The sequence below is a fragment of the Hemiscyllium ocellatum genome, chromosome 17, assembly GCF_020745735.1.
Source record: "Hemiscyllium ocellatum isolate sHemOce1 chromosome 17, sHemOce1.pat.X.cur, whole genome shotgun sequence".
NCBI classification, from domain to species: Eukaryota; Metazoa; Chordata; class Chondrichthyes; order Orectolobiformes; family Hemiscylliidae; genus Hemiscyllium; species Hemiscyllium ocellatum.
This window is the reverse complement of record NC_083417.1, coordinates 40,376,559-40,402,786: the sequence shown is the minus strand read 5'-3', so window position 1 is coordinate 40,402,786 and position 26,228 is coordinate 40,376,559. Positions and strand designations below refer to the sequence as shown.

The 26,228-nt window shown below is 37.3% G+C and overlaps 1 protein-coding gene across 1 annotated transcript in view; it reads left to right on the top strand.

Annotated features, from left to right (window-relative positions):
- Window positions 1-25,423, top strand: part of LOC132823712 (neuropilin and tolloid-like protein 2) — a 42,381-nt gene extending 16,958 nt beyond the window's left edge. Inside the window, exons 3-10 of the mRNA XM_060837693.1 lie at window positions 1,201-1,278; window positions 2,362-2,502; window positions 2,809-3,057; window positions 6,358-6,402; window positions 6,511-6,638; window positions 12,548-12,776; window positions 17,143-17,256; window positions 24,706-25,423. Of these exons, the coding sequence (XP_060693676.1) occupies window positions 1,201-1,278; window positions 2,362-2,502; window positions 2,809-3,057; window positions 6,358-6,402; window positions 6,511-6,638; window positions 12,548-12,776; window positions 17,143-17,256; window positions 24,706-25,289 (1,568 nt within the window). The 3' untranslated portion in view covers window positions 25,290-25,423. The remainder of the gene's footprint in view (window positions 1-1,200; window positions 1,279-2,361; window positions 2,503-2,808; window positions 3,058-6,357; window positions 6,403-6,510; window positions 6,639-12,547; window positions 12,777-17,142; window positions 17,257-24,705) is intronic.
- Window positions 25,424-26,228: the final 805 nt, after the last annotated feature.

Genomic DNA, 26,228 nt, shown 5'->3' with positions numbered 1-26,228 from the left:
CATACTGACTGCCAAACTCTTTTTTTTTATTTTCAAGCCTTTTGTCTCCACAATTTTCCACACTTGTTTACTAACTTGCTGCTTTCCATTTCAAGCTTTGCTTATTTTCTTTTTGAACATGTGTCCAGGCTCCAGGCCCCCTGATAAGTTAAACCCTCTGCAATAGCACGAGCAAATCCCCCCACAGTACTGGTCATGCTCCTGTTTCGGTGCAACCCCAGTCGTTTATGCAGGCCCCATTGCCCTGAAACCAACCCTACGTTTTCACCCTAATACTTGAGACATCATGATGTAAAGCGCTTGATTGTAATTCCACTGGGAGTATAACCATTGTCTCACCAGTAATTAAAACTGAAAACCAGTAGAAGAGCAAAATGCATTGACGGGTCTCCTACACTACCTGCTTGGCCTTTCTTATCTACAAGGTAGTGACCCTTTCCCCCTCTGCCTCAACACTAGAGTGACTATCTCCTGAAACATGCTAACAATGTGGCGTTGAACTTCAAAGATGCCATTAGCTGTTACTTAAGCTCCCACAATGAAGCATCAACTCCTCAAGCTGACTGTAGCATGAAATATAACTTGTGGTTCCCACATTAGCACAAACAAATATACATTTGTTTGGTTAAAGGATTTATTTTTATTATTTAAACTTACCAGAAATAAGCATAGAGTGTAACTGATCAGGACGAACTATACTTACCAGCCATTATCAGTTATCCCCTTCCATTGTGCTGATGTAACATGAGGTGATCGATCTCATTGATGCTCATGCTTGCTGACTGAAAGGTGGAAGCAGATTCAGTAATAACTTTCTAAAAGAAAATTGGTTAAATGCTAGAAGCGAAAAGATTGCAGAACTTTGCAGAATGCTCGGAGGCATGGGATTACTAAAATGCTCTTTCAGGGAACCAATATAGGCATGAAGGGCTGAAAACCTAAATTGTCTCATTTTGTACTGTAGACTATTCTGATTTGGATTGGCACCAGTATGATATGTGAATATCTGACTAACCACAATACTGGATGCTTTACCAACAGCACGCCTAGCACAGAATCTATTGCTTTCAGTGGAGCTGTGAGGAAGAAGTTGTCATATCTAGCATAAACTGATTGGCAGTACCCATCAAGATGCTACCAATTGCAAGTAAAACCCCAGCATGTCTAACTGGCAATGATCATGGTGACTTATCTTTGCAGGGTCCAGATCATCAGAGAATCAACTGCAGAACTATGCCGTCAATACACATAGAGATGGCATGTCCAGTGACAATAATGGTAAGCTGCAGTGTGAATACAAGAATACAAGAATTAGGAGTAAGAATAGACCATCTTGCCCCTCAAGCCTATTCTGCCATTCAAAAGATCATGGCTGATCTGATTGTGGTCTCAATTCCACTTTCTTGTCTACTGCACCCAATAATTCTTGAATCTGCTGTTAATCAAAACTCTGACTAACTGAATCTTGAACATATTCAATGATCCAGTCTCCAGTGCTCCCCAAAGAAGAAAGTTCCACAGACTGACAACTTTGAGAGAAGGAAAATTATCCAAATTTCATAATTTAGTGGGCCAACCCATATTTTGAAACTTTGAAACTCCCCAGTTCAACATTACCCCTCAAGAAGAATTATCCTCTTGGCCTCTACTTGTCAACCCCCTTGAAAGGGAAAAATAAAGAATAGTGACTAGGGTTTTGAAGAGGACAAGGGTCTTTTCTGCCCCCTACTCACCTAATTATACTTATACGTTAACTCCTTTTACATTACATTTACCTTTTGGTTTTAATCATCTAGGGCTCCTTCAGCCTTAGCAAATGGGTTGGTGACTTTTCCCAAAGGTTTTCTGTAACTTTTTCAGATCTAGTTTAAGTCTCTAGTATAATTGTCCGCATTCTTTAAATTTCATTTACTTACAGTTTGCGTATTCTGCAGCTAACAGTCTCCTTTTACACATGGAATTATGCTGAAAACTGAGTGCAAATAATACACTTCCAATTGAGTGTCTCTAAAATCTGCTTCTAACCATTCATGTTTACACCATACCCATGATTTACCATTTTGGTGGCTATCTCTTATTCACAAACCATACTCAGTAGATTCTTTACCAATCTCTGCCTGCTCCTTTTCCTGCCCATTCTTACATCTGCACACTGCAAAAGGTGGTTGCTCATGACCAAAGCATGTAGTTGACCTGCATTAGCAGCTCACATTTGTATAATGAATCCAAAATATTATAATCTCTATTTAAATATTATATAACTGCATCTGTTTAGCATGAACCATGTTCTGGGCTTTCTGGTCCACCTACCCTGGCATATCAACAGTGCCTCAGTATAAACTGAAATCATTTCATTTGCAGAGTTCCAGAACACTATATCACATCACAAGTCTGGAAAGCAATGTGGAGTTTGGGTTCGGAATGACAATGGCGGATATTTTGCTTCACCGAATTACCCAAATGCTTACCCTCCCAACAGAGAATGTATCTACATACTGGAAGGTAATGGGACTAGTTCACTTCATCTACCTCATTGGCACTAGTTGAAACTTGGTGTCAACTCTCAACACAAATCTGCCCATATTTATCAGTAGGGGTTATCTACAGCATTTGCTTGAACAATGTTGTATAACTTAGGATTGCTAAACTGCAAGTTTGTCACCATGTTATACAGTGATAGCCCTTCTGTTCAAAATGTTCTCGAAAATAATGAAAACATTCCTTTCTATAACTGAGCATATCTCGAAGCCAATTTGTATTCTTTAGCCTCCAAGAATTATGTTTCTTGCTATTTTGCTGTATTTGCAGCGGCCCCACGCCAGCGAATTGAACTCACTTTTGATGAACCTTATAGCATTGAACCTTCATGGGATTGTCGATTTGATCACTTGGAAGTCAGAGATGGACCATTTGGATTCTCTCGTGTGATAAACCGTTACTGTGGTCAAAAAAGACCATCGCTCATTAAATCATCTGGGAGGTTCTTATGGATAAAATTTACCTCGGATGAGGAGTTAGAGGGTTTTGGATTTCGAGCAAAATACTCATTTGTACCAGGTAACTAATTTATTGGCATTTAGAAGGACTGAAAAGGTTTTCAATGGTACACATTCAACTGTGATAAGGGCATGAAATGGGAGGCAGCAATGTAGCCATTCATTATTCACTGTTCCTGATTTATTGTTCTACAAAAAGTAAATCAGATAGAATGTAGAATGGTTAGCTGATCTACCACCATTCATTGAAGTTCAAGTTGAAAGTTCTGTTTAGTACATCCACTGTTTGATTTATATGAACCAAATGTAATGAAAGCTTCAGCCGTAGCCTAATTTGAAAACAAAATGTTGTTGGGTTGTAATGGACACTTTTATTGCTACTTTTGTCTGAAGGAGCAATGAGTCTTTTCCTTGAGTATATTGTAATGATAATGCTCACACAAAGGGGTTTGTTAAGGGATTCCAATATTTTGATTCAACAACAGTCAATATTGGCAATGCATGCTCTAATCAAGATGCTGTCACTGAAAGGGAACTAGAAGTTGATAATATCCTCATGACATTTGTACTGCAGTCCTTCATAATACAAGTTAATGGAGAAGGAGGTAGTTTTAAAGTAGCCTTCATATGCCGCTGTAATGATTTCTATGGGTAAACCATATGCAAACAAGTGCAGGCAGATAGAGGTTGAACCAGGAACAGCATCTCCCCTAACTTCTCTATAGAGACTCCTCATGGTTTTGACAACCTCTATCAATATCCTCCCAGCCTCCTTCTTTCCAAATCCTTCAATCTATCCTCATAACCAAAGTTTTTCATTCCTGGAGCTATTCTTGAAAATCGCTTCTGCACACTCCAATACATTTACACCTTTCATTTGATGTGGTGCCCACAACTGTGCACAATACTCCAGCTGAGGTTTAACAAATGTCTTATATAAGTTCAACACCATTTCCTTGCTCCTGTACACTCTGCCCCTATTAATAAAGTCAAGGACACTCTGTGCTTTATTAACTGCTCTCTCCACCTTCAATGAGCTATGCCCATACACCGAAGTGCCACTGTTTCCCCCCTTTAATATTGTACCCTGTGTACTATGTGGTCTTTCAATATTCTTCCTACCAAAGTTCATCATCTCGCTGCTTTGCATTGAACCTCAGCTGCCTCTGATCTGGCCACTCCACCAATGTGTTAATGTCTTTCTAGAGTTCAATGCTGTCCTCCTCACAGTTTACAATTCTTCCAAGTTTCATATCATCTGAAAACTTTGAAATTGACCCCTGTGAATCAAGATCCAGATCATTAATACATTATTAGGAAAATCAAGGGTCCCACCATCAACCCCTGTGTAATTCCATATAACCCTTCCTCCAGTCTGGAACTTTTCTTTACTATTACTGTCTATTTTCTATCACTCGTACAATTTTGCATTCACATTGCTACTATCCCTTGTTTATACCATGACCTATAATTTTCCTCACAAGTCTATTGTGGTGGCACTATATCAAATAGCTTTTGAAAATCCAGTTATACCACAGACAACATTACCCTCATCAACTATTTCTGTTATCTCTTAAGGAAACGCCATCACGTTCATTAAACACTTCTACACGTGTAGAAATTCATGCTTACTCTTCCTAATTAACCCACCCTTCCAATGTGATTGCCAATTCTATCCTGAATAGAAGCTTCCTCACCACCAATTTTAAACTGACTAGTCTACATAGCTGAGATTGTCCTTGCAACCTTTCTTGAATAAGCTGTAATATTTATAATTCTCCAGCTTTCAGGCACCTCCTCCAAGTCAAAGGAAGATAGAAAGATCATGACCAATGCCCTCACAGCTTTGACTCTTATTTCCTTCAAAATCCTTGGATGTAGATCAACCAATCCCTGTACTCTGTCCACTTTAATACTGACAGTCTATGCAAGACTTCTCATTTATTGTGTTTTAACATCCTTCTAGTAATACAGTGTCCTCCTCTATCACAATGACTTAGGTAGCATCTTCTGCTCTTCTAAAGACAGATGCAAAGTATTTACTTAACACTTCTGTCAAGCCCTCAATCTTGATGAGTAAATTGCCATTTTGATTTCCAATTGGCCCTAATCCTCTTTTAGGAGAAAGTGAGGTCTGCAGATGCTGGAGTATCAGAGCTGAAAATGTGTTGCTGGAAAAGCGCAGCAGGTCAGGCAGCATCCAAGGAGCAGGAAATTCGACGTTTCGGGCATAAGCCCTCATTCCTGATGAAGGGCTTATGCCCGAAACGTCAAATTTCCTGTTCCTTGGATGCTGCCTGACCTGCTGTGCTTTTCCAGCAACACATTTTCAGCCCTAATCCTCTTTTAACCATTCTTTTACAATTTATATGCTTATAGAAGACTTTGGTATTCCCTTTATATTAGCTGCTAGTCTTTTCTGATAAGTCTCTCATTTGCTTTTTCACCTGTCCCCTATCCTTTCAATATTTCTTTTGGTTTCTCTATTGTATTTTTTAAAACTTTACAGCTGTCATAAGCACACTTTTTTTTATTAATGTTAAATTTCACCTCTTTTGGCATTCACTTGCTCTGGATTTCTTTGTTCTACTTCCCCATTTGAGGGAATAAATTTTGACTGTACATTAACCATTTCCTCTTTGAAGATAGCCCAGTACTCACTGAAGATGTTTTCCACCAACCTCTTGTTCCAGCCAATCTTCCCTAGCTCTGCCTTTGTCCCAGTGAAGCCAGCTCTGCACCAATTGTTGTTTTTCACTCTGGATTGTTGCATGCCATTCCCCACCACCATTCTGAACTTTATGACACAATGATCGTTGTTCCCGAATTGTCACTTGATCAACTTGACCCATGTCATTTCCAAGGATCAGGTCCAAAATTGCATTTGTTCTTGTTGGACTCTACAAATACTATATCCTTTCTGCTAGTTGCTGGTCCATAGATTGTACCGAACAATGTGATTATAATTTTTTATTCCTCCACTCTGTCCTGAACTCTCTGGGACTTCCTCTTTCTTCAACACTGCAGTTCCCTCCTTGACCAATACAGCTATCTCTTCCTCCTTTCCTTCTGTTTCTGTCTTTCCATGACCAACTTATTCCCAGGAATACTTAACACCCAGTTTTGCTCATTCTTGGCTCTAATATAGCTACAATATCATACTTCCAAAAGGCAATCGGTGTCTGTACCTCAACCAATCTTATTTACTGTCCTCGGTATATATACATACATGTATCCTGTTCTTTCTGACCATTTTCTTGCGTACCAGGTTCCTCTAAAAGACAAGTTTTTGTGGAAGTCATCAAATGTTATGTAGTTTAGCATGTCATCAAAATTAAAAATACATTTCCTACTTTTACAGATCCTGACTTTATCTACCTTGGTGGAATCTTGAACCCAATTCCAGGTATTTTATTATCATTACATGTTCAAAATGAACCTTTATGAAAATTTTGATTTATTTAAAGTGTTTTAGTTTAATTTTCCAGTAAATATTATAATTTTTTATTACCAGATTGTCAGTTTGAACTATCAGGGCCTGACGGCATTATTCACTCCAGTCAAGTGGAACAAGAGGAGAAAATAAAACCAGGAGAAGCAATTGACTGCATCTGGACAATAAAAGCCCCACCCAAAGCAAAAGTAGGTTAAGTTTGTACTTCTCAGATAACAAGGTATGAAAAAGATCTTTAACTGAGGTTCCTACCTAGAGATAGAACATTTGTAGCGTCATGTTAAAACTGAAACATTGCAGTTTCAGAATAGTGCCACTTAGAAATAAAGAGAAGATAGCTAAGAAGATTGCTCAAGAACTGCCTTCTAGGAGTAAAGTTGTTGGTCCTCATGCTCTTTTATGGAGTCAAGATGCAAAGAGTTGAAGATTCCTCCACATTACTTTATACCCCAAAACAAAATCAAATTTCAAAAGATTAAAATTCATGCAAGTAACTTGTTGCTTTAATCTTATTAATCTATTTTAGCAATAATCTCTAACTGTGTCAGCAATACATGCAAACAAAAACTTCAATAAACTTCATTAGGCCAGTACTTTGTTAAAAATAGAAATATACAAAAATAAAATAATAATTGCAATTCATTACAACAGGCAAATTTTAAATAGTGTTGTGTTCCCAGTAGAGATTGATAATTTTTTTAAACACAGATGATTTTCCCAGTAACTAACTCAATGAACCACATAATAAGATTCCATGTTTTTACGTTTTTAAAATAAGCCCAGACTAAACATTACTTTTCAGGCAACTAAGGCATAGAAAAGTTATTCCAAAGTAATTTCTTCACACAACTGAAAAATTAATACTCTGTCTCTACATTTACACTGCAATCTCTACAGAGTGTTGTCTCACGTTTAAAACCCAAGGTACCTTCCAGTTCTAAATGAATCTCTTCTCCTTGCTGCTTCATTGTGCATCTTCCACTGTTCGTTTGAACAAAGTCCACTTTACTTAACTCTTTGGGCGTAGTCAGATGAGTTTCCTGTTGTAAGGTGCCTTCTGGTTATTCTGTAATCTTGAACTCTTCACAATCCTCATCAATCCTTTACTTGGTACTTAATCTAAAAGTGCTTTTCATCTGCTTGGTATAGGAGCACCTTTGTTAATTGTCTAACCCAAAATGATCAATCTGACTGCCATTTAGATTCTGTGCACCTAGCCAGTGGTAAGGTCAGCTGCTACCTTCTTCCTGTCCAGGTGTTGAAGATTGTAACTTACTTTCAGTCAGTTTTGTCCTGGACCCATGTCCTAAGGTCACATAGGCTTGGTTCCAGGCAGACTTACCAGGAGGTCTCCAGCCAGATCCCATACAACATGAAACATTTGAGCAAACGTAGGCCATTGAGCCCATTGAGTCTGCACCACTATTCAATCAGATCACAGCTGATTTGATCATCCTCAAGTCCATTTCCATGCCCTATCCTCAAAACACTCAAAACCCTTAATGATTTGAAATCTGTCTCTCTCGGCCTTAAATATACTTAACAGCCCTCTGTTAGAGAGAATTTCACAGATTCACTTTATACTTGTGAAGAAAAATGTTCTCCTCAGTTCTGTATTAAATGGGGCCACCTATGACTCTGAAATGATGTCCTCTTGTCCTAGACACTGTCAAAAAAAAACAAGTGCTCCGCAGTTACCCTCTCAAGTCCCCTAAAAATCTCCAATGAAATAAGGTCTTCTGTCAGTCTCCTCAACCCCAATGGAAGCCTAACCTACTCAGCATCTCCTAATAAAAAGAAACCCCACTGTGCCCAGGATCAACCAAGCGAATCTCTGAATTGCATCCAATGCTAGTATACCTTTGCTTAGAAAGGAAGACCAAAACTGTTCACAGTATTACAGCTTTAGTCAGACTAGAGGCTTGTATAAGGTTAACAAGACCTCCCTATTTTTATACCTCATTCCAGTTGAAATAAAAATTAGCATTCCATTTTCCTTCCCTATTAACCACTGAACTTGAATGCTAACTTTTTATGATACGTGTATGACTGCCCTTGAATTCCTCTGTGCTCCAGCTTTCTGCAGTCTTTCCCAATTTAAATAATATTCAGCTTTTCTATTCATCCCACCAAAATGCATAGCCTCACATTTTCCCACATTATATTCCATCTGTCAAATTGTGGCCCACTCATTTAACCTGACTATATCCCTTTGTTGATTCCTGTGTCATTCCTCTTGCCTTCCCACACATTTTTGTTTCACTTGCAATCTTGAAGGTCATTCATTTATTTCTATCATCCAAGTCATTAATATTATTGTAAATATTTATTCCCTCAGCACTGATCCCTGTGGTACTTCACTAGTTATAGATTGCCATCCTGAAAATGTCCCCTTTATCCAAACTATCTTGCGTTAGTTAGCTAACCATTTATCTGTGCTAATAAACTAGATTAGATTATTTACTTACTTACAGTGTGGAAACAGGCACATAGGCCCAGCAAGTCCACACCGACCCTCTGAAGAGCAACCCATTCCCCTAAGTCGAACACTACGGGCAATTTAGCATGGCCAATTCACCTAACCTGCACATCTTTGGACTGTGGGAAGAACCGGAGCACCCAGAGGAAACCCATGCAGACTTGGGGAGAATGTGCAAACTCCACACAGACAGTTCCTGGTGCTGTGAGGCAGCAGTGCTAATCACTGTGTCACCTTGTGGGATCTTATCTTACTAAACAGCATTATGTGCAGTACCTAATCAAATGCCTTTTGGAAATCTCAATATATTGTGTTCTGTTTCCCCCTCATCTAATCTGCTTGTTACCCCCTCAAAGAGCTGTAGTAAATTGTCAGGCATGACTTCCCCCTTTACACCATTTGACCTTGCTTTAAAGGAAACCATTTACAATTAAACTATATTGTACATTTTTACTTTTGTAAAAATAGAAATATACTAATAGAAAAATGATATTAAGGAAATAGCTATGAAAATTTAGCTTGCTAGTTGATAGATAATTTTATAAAAAGCCTGAAACAACATCTAGAATTTTAATTTTGTTGTTGGCTCCTGGTGTAGCAATGTAGTTCTGTGGTATTATTGCAACATTCTATTCATATATGTTTCATCAGAGTGAATTTGAATTAAGTGAATCTTCGTTTGCTTATTTTTGGTATAATACAATATCAAACATTGTTGTAAACTTCCATATAGTAAAAATGTGGAAGTAAAGTATTTAATTTCACAGGTACAAACATAACTATACATTTCACAGTTTTATCATAAGAAAGCTGCACCATGTGTGATGTAAGGGGGTATCTAATTTTAGAATAAGCCCATTGTTCTCAACAGTACCAACGTTTAGTTGGGGCCTAAGTAATCTTAGGAATAATGATCTAGGAGAAAATGTTTTCACCTGCTTTATTTCCATTAACAACTAAATACCTGTGAGTTTGATTTGCAATGCGCTTAAATATGCCAATTCCTTTTCTCTGCCAAAAGTCATTTGTTTGTATTGAATTCTGATTAATATGAATTGCTGTTAAAGGCAGAGATTGAAATTTGCAAGTAAACTGCCACTTGACATTTAACCACTTTCCTCATAAGTGATTAAAATTTTTGTTCAGTTTATTTTTTTTCATGTCTTATTTAACAAATTACTTTACAAAATGTCTTTCAGATATGTATGTCCTCTCCTGCATTATAAAATAATTCATATTAATATTTTGAACAAAATATTCATCAGCAGTTTAAATTGCTATTAATTTTAAATGATAACTGTGCATGTGATTTATGATAAATAAAACTTAATTCACTATCCAGTACCACTGTGATCCCAAGAGTACAAACTGTTTCATTCAAATTTAGTACTAACCATTTAATAATACCACAACTCAGCACTGAGCGGTGAAGTCATTATTATACCGATTAACATCAGGTAAGACTCAAAGTGAGTTTCACTTTAAGTAATATTACCCAATTAACATAGCAATAAAAGTTGTTGTTACTGCATCTTTGTAATTTCTGATCTACAGAAATGGGACAAAGATGAATTTGTTTACAGCATTGTTTAGCTGGGTTTTGTTTCAATTATTGGTTTGGCTCACAAGTGCATAAATCTGCTATTTATAGAGTCATAGAGACTACAACAATTCAGCCTCATTATAACATGGCCTTTGCAATCCAAAACACATCATGTAGTTTGTGTTACGTATAATTCTGAAAGTTGGGTACAATGATTCTTCAATCTTATAACAAATTTTATTAAAGCTGGAAACTTCAATAGGACAGTACAGCATCCTTTTACTTTTGAGAGTTGTATTAAAACATCCTCTATAAAGGACCGTATTGTTGTGCATTATTTATAGGTGCAGATCATTCTATAGTTCAGTCAAAATGTGCCATGACATATGAACTGACAAAGATTTTCAGGTCACTTCAATTGATAGCAAAGCAAATGTTAGTCAAAGAGTTTACACTAATGATCTGGCTTCAATGCACAGAATCTACCACAATATTAATTGAACCTACTAGCTAAAGGTTCGGTGACTATATAGAATCATAGAGATGGACAGCATGGAAACAGACCCTTCAGTCCAACTCACCCATGCTGACCAGATATCCTAAATTAATCCAGTCCCATTTGCCAGCACTTGGCCCATATCCCTCTTAAACCCTTCCTTTTCATCAACCCATTCAGATGCCTTTTAGATGTTGTAATTGTACCAGCCTCCACCACTTCCTCTGGCAGCTCACTCCATACACACATCACCCTATGCGTGAAAAAGTTGTCTCTAAGGTCCCTTTTAAATCATCTTCTCTCACCCTAAACCTATGCCCTCTAGTTCTGGATTCCCTCACCCCAGGGAAATGACTTCGACTATTTATCTTTTCCATGCCCTTCATGATTTTTTAAACCTCTAAAAGGCCACCCCTCAGCCTCCAACCCTCCAGGGTAAACAACCCCAACCTATTCAGCCTCTCCCTTTAGCTCAAACCCCCTAACCGTGGCAACATCCTTGTAAGTCTTTTCTGAACTCTTTCAAGTTTCAGAACATCCTTTGGAGGGAGACCAAAATTGCACACAATATTCCAAAAGTGGCCTAACCAATGTCCTGTACAGCTGCAACATGACCTTCCAACTCCTATACTTAATGCTCTGACCAATAAAGGAAAGCAGACTAAATGACGCCTTCACTATCCTATCTACCTGAGACTCCTCTTTCAATGAACTATGAACCTGCACTCCAAGGTCTCTATGTTCAGCAACACTCACCAGGACCTTACCATTAAGTGTACAAGTCCTGTTCAGATTTGCCTTTCCAAAATGTAGCACCTCACATTTATCTAAATTAAACTCCATCTGCCATTCCTGGGCCCATTATAAAATAATCTATTTTGAATTAATTTACCTTTAACCACCTTGTGAAAATGAGATCCTGTTGTTGCCATTTCTGAGAAGGAGTATTGCAGTGGCAATGTCTTAAGGCATAAAATATCATGCAAGCTGTAACTGTGTAATTAACATAAATGATCAATGTAAGTCCATCATATGAAGATTGGCTTGTAATTAGAGTTAGTCACTAAGTACAGGTTCTACATCTAATTCTAAATTATAATTATCAATATTTCAGTGTAAAAGCTCCAGAAGTTCAATATAATGTCACATTTAAAGGGACTGAGAATAGTTGTTGTGAAAAATTGAGTTGTTACACTAGTACAGTACGCATTGCCCCCCCAAAAAAGTGCAAACAAATGGATGTAAATTTGTTGTCTTAGATGTACAGTAACTTGGTTCTGACACTTCATTGAAAAAGCTGTCTATTCAGCCCTATTAAGGTCACATTGATGAGCATGATATTTTTCCAGATATTCAGAATAAAACAAAATCTAAAATAAATTATTATAAATTAATGATTACGTAAATTAAATAAGCTCTTGGAGACTGAATTCAGATGTTTCTTCAGAAAGAAAAAGATGTTCGTTCATGATTATTAATACTGAGGATTTGTAGCAATAATCTTGTATGGAGTGTAAAGAATGAACAAATACATCTATGAAACACTGTCAACAGACCTCAATGTGTTTCTATTCAATAGATTTATTTACGCTTTCTGGACTATCAAATGGATCACTCTAATGAATGCAAGAGGAATTTTGTTGCTGTGTATGATGGAAGCAGTGCTATTGAAAACCTAAAGGCAAAATTTTGTAGCACAGTAGCTAATGATGTCATGCTCCAGACTGGAGTTGGAGTGGTTCGTATGTGGGCTGATGAGGGCAGCCAGCTCAGCAGATTCCGAATGCTTTTTACTTCATTTGTGGATCGTAAGTGACCATAGCTTATAAACATTCTGTATTCTAATAAAGTTTAATTTGTTACTGGCATATTTCCTTTAAATAATTGCTTCAGAGATAATAAAACCATAAGAAAAAGGAACAGTAGAAGGTCATTCAACCCTGTGAGCCTGCTCTGCCATTCAATAGGATTGTAGCTTATTTGACGTTCCTTATGTCTTTGCCTGTAATCTTTGATTGCCCATATTGAACAAGAATTTACCCATCTCAGCTTTAAATATACCCAAGGACTCTGGCCACACAGCTGGCTGTGGAAAGGAGTTCCAAAGACACTGAACTTAGTGACAGAAGAAATTCCTCCTCATCTCAATATTAAATTGGTACCTGTTTGTTCTGTGACTATGCCATCCCATCCTAGTCTATGCCATCAGGAGGAAACATTCTCCTTTCAGATTTTAATATGTTTCAATGAGATCACTTCTTGTTCTTCTAAACTTTAGTGAGTAGTGTCCCAATCTGTTCAGCCATTGCTCATAAACAATCCCTCCATACCAAGGATCATCTGACTGAACCTTCTCTGAACTGCCTCCAATTAAAGAATATCTTTCCTTAAATAAAGGAACCAAAGCTCCTCTCGGTACTCCAGATGTGGTCTCACCAGCACCTTGTACAGTTGTAGTAAGAATTCTCTACTCGGAAATACTTTAATCTTCTTGAATCAAGGGCCAATATTCCACTAGCCTTCCTGATTACCTGCTGCACCTTTCTGCATTTCGTGCACAAGTATACCTAAGGCCCTTTGTGATACAGCTTTCCAAAGTTTTTCTACATTTAAATAATATCCCTGTTCTCCCTTCCAAAATGAATAACTTCACATTTTCATACATTGTACCCCATCCTTCAACTTTTTGCCCACTTACTTAATCTATCAACAGCTCTCTGTAAACTGTTTGTATCCCTCTCACCAACCTGCCTTCCCACCTATTTTTGTGATCTGCAAATCTGGATACTGCATATTCACTTCCTTCATTAGTCATGAGTATATATTGTAAACAGTTGTGATCCCTGCACTGATCCCTGTGATACCAGCTAGTCATGGAGCATCAACCTGATACAGAATTCCTTAATTCCACTTGCTGTTTCCTGCCCATTAGCCAACCTCTAGCCATGCCAATTACTACCTCCAATACCGTGGGCTCTTATCTTGTGAATTAACCTTTTAAAAAGTACCTTGTCAAATGCCTTGTAAAATTCTAAATACAACACATCCACTGGTTCCCTTCTAACCACTCTGGTTGAGACTTGCTCGAAAAACTCAAATAAATTAGTCAGACATGATTTCCCTTTCATGAAGCCGTCTCACTCTGCCTGACTAGATTATGATTTTCTAAATGTTCTGCTCTTACTTTTTTAATAATTGATTCCAATGCTTTTCCAATAATAAATGTTAGGTTAATTGGCCTATAGTTGCCCACCTTTTGCCTTTCTCACTTTTTGAATATGGGTGTCACATTGGCAATTTCCCAATCCTCTGGTACTTTTCCAGAATAGAACGATTTTTGGAAAATTATAAACAATTCATCCACCAGCTCTGTAGCTACTTTTGTTAGGATCCTAAGGTACAAGCCATCAAGGCCAGGGGAGCGTATCTGCCTTTAGCCCCATTACTACATCTTTAGTGATGGTGCTTGTACGTAATTCCTCCTCTGTATCCTTCAGTATTATTGGAAAGTTCAAAATATCTTCCTTCGTACAGATTGATGCAAAATATTTGTTTAACTCCTCTGCCATTTTGTTGTTTCCCAAAACTGTCTCCCCAAATTGATTTTATAAGGTCCTTATGTTCACTTTGACCTCTCTCTTTCTTTTTATATAATTTAGGAAGCTATTAATGTCAGTTTTTATATTCCTCACTAGTTTGCTGTCATTGTTTATTTTCTCTTGTCATTATTATCTTTTGTCGTCTTTTGCTGGGTTTGGAATTTAACCCAGTGTTGACTGACTTTGGCATCTTTATATTCTTTTTCTTTCAATTTAAATTCCCCTAACTTCCTTGCTTAGCCATGGTTGGTTTATCCTTCTCTTAGATCGTTTCCTCCTTACTGGGATGTATTTTTACTGAGAGTCTTGAATTATCTCCTTAAATGTCTGCTACCATTTGATATTTGTCGTTCCTGCTAATCTATTCACCAAGGAAAGCATTGTTAAAAACTGAAACAATATTGTTACACAGCTATAGGATTTTAATACTGAAAGTCAGAAATGTAGGTAAAATAACTCCACAGAGGTTGGTATCCAATCACAAAGTCAGCTTTATTTACAGTCCTTGACCCCAAGCCAGCTCTCCGAGTGAACAGGATGTCTGATACTCCTGTTTATATCTGTTAGCCAGAGCTCCCTGCTTGGACCAGATCAACATCCATAATCAAGGAACTCTTACTCTATGATGTTCACCTGGCTGACCTCATTATAACCACTACAATAGCTTTGGAAGCTATACTGTGCAATATTTTAAGATCTAACCACTGGATGAAGTGGCAGAGGTTGGACAGCAATGTATTTCCACATTCTCTGTGTAGATTCATGTGTCTGAACAGGCAGACTAACTGATTAATGGCTGATAACATTGCTTTGGAAAATTGCCAATAAAACATTCATGCTCCTATTTGCCAGGAGTATTGTTAATATTGATCCAATATACTTTTTGATTCTCCTTTCTAAAATTTGCCTTTAGAAATTTACAAAAATTTACAGAACAAAATGGAAATGTGTAAGTAGTTGACTAGCTATTATAAAACATTTTTTAAAACTCCTCTTGTGTAAGTGAGAGAATTATTAACAAAAAATACCATTAAATTTCCAATCAGAAAGCAAGTCTGGACAGTCCTCTTGTACAATCAGTGAATCCCTACATTTGGTTCATCAATTTCACACTGACCCTCCGAACAGCATCCTACTCTGACCCAGCCCCATACTCTATACTATAACCCCACATTTCCCATTGCTACCACACCTAGCTTCCACATCCCTGGACACTAAGGGACAATTTAGCATGGGCAGTCCACCTCGCCTGCACATGTTTGGAGGAAACCAGAGCACCTTCAGGAAGCCCACGCAGACATGGGGAGGACGTGCAAATTCCACACAGACAGTCATGCAAGGTTGGAATTAAACCCAAGTCTCTGGTGCTCTGAGGCAACAGTGCTAACTACTGAGTCATCGTACCAATCTATGGAAGCTACTCAACGGCAGCAAGAAGTAATTTTTCATTAGTTTGTGGAATGGATGAGTTGCAACGCAGACCTCTGAGCTAAATTGTTAAAAGACAGATAGTTTTAACAGCAGTGGCACGACAGCTCTGCACAAATACATCCTTTTCAGTTTTATTTTTGAGTTTTGTAGTTCTTTTGGAATAAAGATAGCTTAATTAGTACCACTTTCAGGAAGGTGTGTAAAATGACTTAATGAAATTGATTACAGCTGATAAGTGAAAAACGGATAAAATTCTCTGTGCAGAAAAGTATCTATAAAAGTTCTGCCAGTCTTATAATAGAAGTTGATTCCATTTGACCTGTTTTTTAACTGATTTAATTCGTTATGAAGCTTCCTTTTTCAGTCACTTATCTGAGTTCAATACTAAATTAAGCACTCAAAATAAAATGTGTGTTCCATTAAAAATGAAGAACACAGATAATCCAAAAAATCCTCTAAGTAATGTTCTTATCTCATATTTATAAAACAGACCTCAAGAGGCTTCAGTCACAAATTATTCAGAGCAGATGCCATTCTCACAAATATAGCACTTTGTCATTTGTATGCACATTTTTAGTCTTTCAGATCTCTACTTGTATAGAATAAACAATCCCTTCAGATATTGTTAGCATGACCCATCTTTCTTCTTGTCGTTTAAGTTACATGTTGAAATAGTTGAACCACAAAAATCCTGAGGAAGCCCCATGAAAACCCAGATCATAATTACAAATGAGAAATGTCAAAACTGCATTGCACTAGTCATTGTTATGTTAATTTTACGTCCATTCCTTTGTTTCAAAATGCTACTAACTAGCAATAAATCTCTAAAGTTTCTAATACTAATGATTAAATCGCGCTACAAATTCATGCAACTTAACAATCAATAAATCCAACAAGATTAGGTGAATTCATTAATTTTGTGTGTGAGATTCATTTGATGCTTTTACTGTGAATAATGAAGCCATGGTCAATTTATCTAACTGACAAAGCTGAACTAACAAAGACATGACCTTTACAAAGTGCCCATTTACTGTGTTTTGTTGCTCATGGTTGAATGACTATACACAGTACTACATCACATCTTGTATAGGCTTTTGAAATATATGTGCTATAATTTATGGTGACTCTAACCTTTGTCTCAAAGCTCCCTGCCAGGACAACACATTCTTTTGCCACAGCGACATGTGCATCAACAATTCGTTGGTCTGTAATGGAGTCCAGAACTGTGTGTACCCATGGGATGAAAATCATTGTAAAGGTACCATTGTTTGCTCAGATCTGTAAAAGAAGTTGAGAGAGAAAAATGCCCTTTACTTCATCAGACTTGAAAAAGGCCATTTCTCTCAGACAGTGTATTAATATGTTAAATCAATACATTTATCTCCATCAACGTTTGCATGAAGTATTGCTTTACAAAGTCTAACAGAACTTAACTAGTTTTGACATTACCACATTTTGAGTATAGAAACTTTATTTAATACAAAACAACTTACTCTGCAACAAAATATGAGAGATTCATTTTCCGTAATGAAATGAAGGTACTTCTTATCGAGGAAGGAGACAATATTTTGGTTAATTGAGATTTGTGTTTGGGATTAATTGGATAATATTTCAATGTTTCATTTTTTTTGCTGTTTGTCCCCACCCTACTTCCACCCCATGTTAGTTACTAATGACGTAATAGCCAGTGTTAAGCTGATGTTATATCTGGGATAATTGTGAAAGTATTCAGGTTTTCCCATGTACTTGTGCATCTTTGGTTAATCATATAACTGAATGAATGAGACAGCCTATCCTGCCACAGTATGTTCCTTGCTTTGTCAGAACTGCACATGTCAAACGCAAGGTTCAATGGTCCTGAACTAGGAGTGAGGGCTACATGCATCAAAGGGTAAGTGTGATCTTATCCTTATCCATTATTACCCAAATTCTCGTGCAATAGAGATTACTAGAAACCATTAGGAAACCCTGAGCAACCTGTTAGTTCCTGTAAGTTTTGTTCCTTAGAAGGGGATTAGAGTGCTGGCCTTGATTGGCATTATTCTAATATCTAACAGGCACATATAAGAAAAAGTTGGCTACTTGGCACTGAAGCCATAAGTAAACAATATGTATGCCATAAGGATTCAATATATCTAATTACTAAAATATTACCTATCTGAACAACTGCCATAGGTACAAAATAGTTGGCTTAAATTAATATCATCTATTTTTGTATTTATTAATACAACTGATGCTGACAATTGTTCATTTGGAAAGAAACATTTCTGCCAGTCTTATGCTAGTGATGTTTTGAACTATCAAGTTAAAATGAAATCTGTTCTTGGAGATCAAATCATTAACTAGAAACAGAATGACTCTGAAATAAAGTTGTTATAATTAACTGATGTACACTGAGGTGCGCCAAATCATATAGTAAATTTCTTTCAAAGTGCCTGCTCATTAAAAGCTGTTTCTCCTGATCTCTAAACTAGTTTGTCCAGATTTTATTTTTGAATGCTTGGCAGGTAGCTTTTGAATGGTCTGTTTTAACAGCTCAGAGAAACTGTTTGTGTATATCGAGAAATGTTGCTGTATCAGTACTATGTTATACAGTTTTTAAATTTAATTTCAACTCGTGGATAGATTTTAAAACCACATACTACAGGCACTGTTGAACTAAACAAACTATTTTGTGTTCAAGGGCAGGGATATCTTGACTAAAAGTTTTTATTTCCACACAGAAGGCAATTCAACAAACTAATTCACCGACAATTATATGAACCTATTCTACATTCATTTCAGATTTACCACCCAGTAATATTGCAAGCCTAGAAATGGATCAGGAATGCAGCCATTTCTGCAGATCTGGTAGCTTTAAAGCAGCAGGAATGACCATTTACATCCAGTTCTTCAAGTTGTTCTGCAAAACCTGCAGCCAAAAATTCCAACAGGGTTAAAGCTATCTGAGGAAGCCAAAGGAAGAGTTTCTATTTTCCTTTTCATGCCTCTTTGGCTTTGCTGTCTGCTTAACATAGAATCATAGAATCCCTACAATGGTGAAACAGGCCTTTCGGTCAATCAAGTCCACACTGACTGACTGTCTGTCTGAAGTACATCTCATGACCCATCCCCGTAACCCTGCATTTCACAGGGTAATCCACCTAGCCTATAGATCCTTGGACTGCTGAAGGAAACCGGAGCACCCAGAGGAAGACACCGGGAGAATGCGCAGTCGCCCGAGGGTGGAATCAAACCCAGGTCCCTGGCGCTGAAAGACCGTAATGATAACAACTGGGTGACCATGCCATGTACCCTCATCCCCATCCCCCCCCCCACCCCCGCCCGCTATGGAGTATGGAAACTCAGAACAAAGCTTCACGTCAACAGTTGGATCCTTATAAATGACCCTCAAAGAAAAGAAGCTGGGGTAACCCATCCTACCTCAATTCATGGTCACCTTTTGCAAGCAATTCACTCCACACTAAGGAATCAAAAGTTTCCAGGGAGAGAAAAGGGAATGGAAATCTGCTATCCTCAATTCCTAATTCCCTTTTAATCTTCTTGCAACCAGTTATGTAAGGTATCAGAATGATGCCAATGAATGCATCATCGGGAACAAGAATAGAGAAAAAGTAATTTTAAACTTTTTTAACCTTTTGATTCTTCATTTTTCTCTAAGTGTTTGTATCTACATCAGTTCCCATGTCTCTCTTTTTTCTCTTTTTCCATCAATTACTTCTATAAGCTGTTTTTCACTGCTGACATTGCAGAAACAGACCATTCAGTCCAAGTAGACCATTTTTTGCACCATTTGGGCCTCCCCTATCTTTCCTCAAGTAAAATATTGTAAGCCTCGGATCTTTGTTCAAAAGATGTTTGGGAAAAGATGTTTCTTCTGAATTTCCTATTGGATTTATGATGACTAATTTATATTGATGGCGTCCATTTCCTTTTTATAATACGGTATGCAGTACTCTTAAGTATGATCTCACAAGGAGTTTGCAGGTTTAACTAAATTTTTAACTTTTTTATTTTGTTTGTTTTCTATCCCATGCCCTCGCTAACCTGTGCTGCAATTTTGATATATTTGTACTCAGAGATCTATTTGTTCCTCTACCTAGACTGTCATTTTTCTAAGTTATGTGATCTCCACCAAAATGTACTCTCTCACTTACATCCACGTTGAATTTCGTTTGCCAATTATTTGTCATTCTGCAAAATTTATTATTAACCCAGTGTCATTTATTGTAATTCTTGCTATTAGCTTTGCCCCTCCCACCCAATCCCACAAATTTGGAGTCATTTGCAAATGTAAAAGTTTTGCTTTGATGCCTTGAACAAATTATTAATGTAAGTTATGAAAGGCAGAGATTCCAGTACTGACCCTTCTACTGCTTCCTCCATTGTGATAGCTCCTTTTTTTCGACACAATCTGCTTTCTGTCGTGAAGGCAACTAGCAATTTATTCCCCCACTAGTTCCTCTAACTCCAAATTCTTTGAATTATTTTTTAATCCATTTTGGGGCACATAGTTGAATGACTTTTGCAAGTTCAGGTAGGTTGTATTTACCTTGTTATCATTGTCTACTCTCTCTGACCTCAATCTCAAACATTTGATTCCTGCTGGTTAAGAGGATTTTTTTTTAAATCTATGCTGATTATTCATTGTGTACATAATTTCTTGATGTCTTTCTATTCTCTACTTTGTAAGAAATCCATAAGTTTTCTGACTACCAATGTTACCCTGATCAGTCTAAAATTGTCCATACATTGTGATTCACTCTCATTTGCTATCTACCAGTTCATTAGCATTACATCTTTTTAAATAAATTAATAATTTTTTTGTAGCAATGCCCCTACAATCCCTTCCCTAGATTCTTTTAAACGTAATGGCATAATTTATTCAAACAATAGTCTTTATTCTCTTTGAGTCTAATTTAATTTATTCTATACATCCTCTTACTTCAAATGCAATTTTCTCACATTGTTGCTGCTTCAAAACCTAACTCCATTAGTACTTTCCATGGTCTCAATGCATTCTAATTATCTCTTGCTCTCTGTCCTAAATCATATTTATTTATTCATATCTATATTCATAATAATCACTTTTCTCTATTCCTTTCTTTCATTGAAACAGTCCATCACCACCTGCAGATTCTCATCGGCTTTTATAATTTTAAACTATTCTATTAAGTCACATTTCAATTTTCACTGAAATAACAAAGTGATCCAATGATTCTCGTCTTTCTTCAGGTTTGTATTTATTCATCACAGGCAACATCCTAGACAAATTGAATTGTATCCTCCCTTTTGCTTCAATTTCCTTTATTTGGAATGGAGCCCAAAACTAGACACAATACACTAACTTTATTTTAATTGTAGTAAACTTTGTCCCTAGAATGCTATCCCATTCCCTTGGTGATACAGTACTCAGAGGTTGTACACCCTATGCAAGAAGCACTTTTTTCATTTAGTCCTCTTAGTCTTCAATCTGTCTATATAGTGACATATTGGTTAAGTATTTCATACTCCATCTCAACGAATAAAGTGAGTCCATTCTACATACTCTTCATGACCTCTGTTTCAATGAAAAGTATATTAGAGAACAGTTTAATACTGTTGTGCCTGCCAAAAGAACATCCAATATTTAATAGCCATCTGTTACCCATTATGCCACGACCAGTCTAATACATAGTCAAGCACTTTCAGCTGCAGTAGACTGTAATCACCATCCAGAGCACACTGAAAATGGCATAATATGCAGTTTTGATAGATTTTGACACTATGTTCTTTAACGTCTTGCTTGAATAAATGAATGGACATTAGAAAGAGTACATTTTACATCATTAGCAAACCCAGCTTTAAACTCCCCACACCTTTGGAAGACCGTGAATATTTAGTTTCACTGTTCATTACATCTCCATTTTATGTCTTGTTTTAAAGGGACTGGTCTTGTCATAAAACATTTATATGCTGTACTGAACTATCATCCTAAGAACATTCATTGTGCCTATGTGATTGACTAAATAATTAAGGAAGACATAGACATTCTTGTAACTAATACTGATTTAAGTGTGTTAAAAGCACTTGGGCATTCTCTTGAGCTTTCAATGTCTGATTATTTCAGGAATGTGCAGGTAATATGTTTCAAAATTACTTTGATTTCTTAAAGATTCTTTATAAGCTGGAGCAGTCTAACATCAGGACAAATTATATGTTTTTTCCAATAATGGATGGAGTTTCTTTCCAAAGAACTATAATTATTTGCCATCATTCTGCATAGTCAATGAAATGTACAGTTTTATCGCTCATTCATAAAACCCATGATAACTAATGCAATTGAATTTTGCATCAATTAAGAGTCCTTGTACACAATTAAGTAGAAGCATTAAAGTCACTTAAAACTAAATAAATCTTTCTTATTATTGGTGATCTATAAAGAGAACAATACCCTTTTGGTGCATATACGAACTACTTAAGATAAAAGTGGAAAATATTCTGATTTCATTAATCCAAATTAATCCTCAATTCACTATTGTATTGTGGATGTAGTATAAAGAAAGTAAAAGAAGACTAACTATGTTTATAATGAGAAAGAGAAGTTTTTTGCAGCAAGCATAGAGTCATAGAGATGTATATCACAGAAACAGACTTTTCAGTCCAACCCATCCATGCCGACCAGATATCCCAATCCAAACTAGTCCCAGCTGCCAGTACCCAGCCCACATCCCTCCAAACCCTTACTATACACATACCCATCCAAATGCCTTTTCAATGTTGCAATTGTACCAGCCTGCACCACTTCCTCTGGCAGCTTATTCCATACAGGTACCATCCTCTGCATGAAAAAGGTGCCCCTTAGGTCTCTTTTATACCTTTCCCCTCTCATCTCAAGCCTATGCCCTCTAGTTTGGACTCCCCACACCAGGGAAAAGACCTTGTCTAATTATCCTATCCATGCCCCTCATGATTTTATAAACCTCTATAAGGTCACCCCTCAGCCTCTGACACTCCAGGGAAAAACAGTCCTAGCCTATTCAACCTCTCCCTGTAGATCAAATCCTCCAACCCTGGCAATATCCTTGTAACTCTTTCCTAAATCCTTTCACATTTCACAACATCTTTCCAATAGGAAGGAAACCAGAATTGCACACAGTATTCCAACAGTGTCCTGTATGCTGCAACATGACCTTCCAACTCCTGGACTCAATACTCTGACCACTCTTCACTATCCTATTTACCTGCGACTCCACTTTCAAGGAGCTATGAACCTGCACTCCAAGGTGTCTTTGTTCAGCAACACTCCACTTGTGATTGTGTGCAGAATCTTATGAGAGAACGGGGGATGGTATAAGAGTGATGGGGAGAGATGAAAGAAAGGTTAGCAGTTGTTCAGAGAGAGGGAGAAATCAAACTGCACTCTTGCTGTTCTTGTGAAATAATAATTGAATCCCGCGAGAAATGGTGCTGCTTTCATTGAATCTCTCAGCTACCTCTACCCAGCCTTGCTGGATAGTTGAAACAAAAACAAATTGCTGGAGAAACTCAGCAGGTTTGGCAGCATCTGTGGAAAGAAAACAGATTTCACGTTTTGAATCCAGTGATCCTTCTTCAGAGCAGTTGAACAGAATTGTTGGATATTTATCTGGGTTATGGTCCTGCAGGTACTTGTGGGGAGGGAGAAAAATTTCCCTCCTCACCCTGACTTCCCCACAAAGATCTCCAGGAAAGAACAGTTAACTTGTGAAGAGTTCTATAATTTAGTCACCTCGTCATCCTATTCCAGCACTGCAAAATCAGGCATATCATTATAGGAGGTGTATTCCTGACTTGAATAAGCAGGCAACAAAAAATTGTTTAGTGAAAATGGGCAGACTGGACAGAGGCCTGGGACTTTAAAACTCTCAGGACTCAAAGTGACATCATTCTGCTTGTACTCCCACCCTACTCACTTCATGTAATCCTCAAGTTGAAACCAGACTTATAATTGAACTTAATACATTTAATGTGCTTTATGTTAATGATCTCTAAGCGCTACTTTGCAATTGTTACAGAGCTAGACTTAAATATAATGAATGACAGACTTCAGTAATCCTATGGAACTCTAATATTACTCCATGAGATAATTTAGTTAGAATTTTTGCCATTTATGAGGTAACATATGCATTTTAATAAAAAATAATTGCATTTGCCCAAGTCCCTAAAGGGTTCATTGTGTTCTTTCATATTGCCTTTTGGGTTGCAAATTAAGTAAATTAGAAATGATGAAGAGATATTATTGTAGAAGAATTGTCCATTACATTGGAATGGTTATTATGTCTAATTGGCTGGTTTATAAGCTCCTCAGAATTTACTTGGAGTTCTTAGCAAGATTTAGATATGGGTCTCCTTTCTTTTCAAAAAATAAACTTATTATGATGCTGTGTTGATTTGAAACAACAGAGGACCTAGTAGAATGCAGTTGTGCCTAACACTGTGCAGGCCATTGACTGAGCTGTGAGTTAGCCCAGATTAGTTGTTCTAGTTCTGTTTTTGTTAACCTGTTTGGAGGTGTTATGAAGGCATTGAACCCAGACCTTCTGACCCAGAGGTAAAGACACCACTGCTATGCCACAAGGCCCTATATTCTAGTTTTTCTCAAAGCAGTTTTATTTTGTGTGCGTGTTCGTTCAAAGTGGTACTGACATGACTACGTTTACATTTTTTTATTTTTGTACTTTTGCAGAAAAGAAGAAGCCTGGCCTCTTTCACCAGATTACCAAAACCCATGGAACAATCATTGGTATTTCGTCAGGAATTGTTTTAGTTCTTCTTGTCATTTCTGTACTCGTACAAGTAAAACAACCTCGCAAAAAGGTTTTGGCTCGCAAAGCTGCATTCAGCAAATCAGGATTTCAAGAAGTATTTGATCCACCTCATTATGAACTGTTTTCCCTAAGAGACAAAGAAATAACAGCAGATTTGGCTGATTTGTCTGAAGATTTTGAGAACTACCATAAACTCAGGCGCTCCTCATCCAATGCCTCCAGATGCATCCATGATCATCACTGCGGCTCACAACCTCCAAGCATAAAGCACAGCAGGACTAATCTAAGCACAATGGATCTTCCATTTCGGAATGATTTCTCTCAGCCACAGCCAATGAAAACATTTAATAGCACCTTCAAGAAAAGCTGCTATACTTTGAAGCACTCACAAGACAGTCCAGAACGGGTCATAGAAGACAGAGTGATGGAGGAGATTCCTCCTGAAATCTATGTACGTGGCAGAAATGACACTGTGCAACGTTCAATGTCCATTGACTTCTGAAGTGGAACTGCTGTGCTGTTACTGAGCATTACCTTTTGATCTCTTTCTCTTGCAGAAATTGTACTGGCAATTTAGCATTTCCTTTGGCATTTTAATATATCCTGATAATCAGCTCAATAGCAACACATGTGGAACTGGGGTCAGTTTTCCTTGACCCCTTGGATTGACTATTTCTGTGAGACAAACTGTTGATGACAGTTCTTAATAACAGGCTCTGTGTTCTGAAATTTGTGAATATTTTATCCATTGATAATTACTTACTGTAAATATGCTAAGGTATAATTCTTTGGTTTCCTGCTCTTATCACTTTAATTGTTCTAATCCATTGGAAAGAAGCCTCTAAGCTGAAATATAAAAGATGAGAAACAGCACCAGATTTACATCTGAAGTGCTTTCAAACATCTTTTCTTTTAATTATAGTATCAATTTTTAGACTCTACTAGGCTGATTTTGAATGACATTTCTACGTGTTATGGCCTTTTTTTACATATTAATTTAACACATTTTAAGTCATGTCATCAATATGAATAAAGTTACTATTCGTGAACTCACAGCATTATGTATTTGCTAATTCAAATAAAAAGCTTCTTGAGATGTAAAATTATTTCTTTCTGTATATATTATTCAGAACATCAAAAGAAGAATAAAAGAGAAGTACAGCACAGGAACAGGCCCTTTGGCCCTCTGCCCATCATGTCCTAACTGAACTGAAAAATAAATCTTTCCTTGTTTGGTCCATATCCCTCTGTTCCCTCCTGTTCATGTAACCATCCAGATGCCAATGTGCCTGCTTCCACCACCTCTTCTGGGAGTGCGTTCCAGGCTCCTACCACTCTGCATGAAAAATTTCCCTTAAACTTTCCCCTTCTCACCTCAAATCTGTGCCCTCTTGTAAATGAAACTTCAACCCTGGGAGAACGCTTCTGACTATCCACCCTA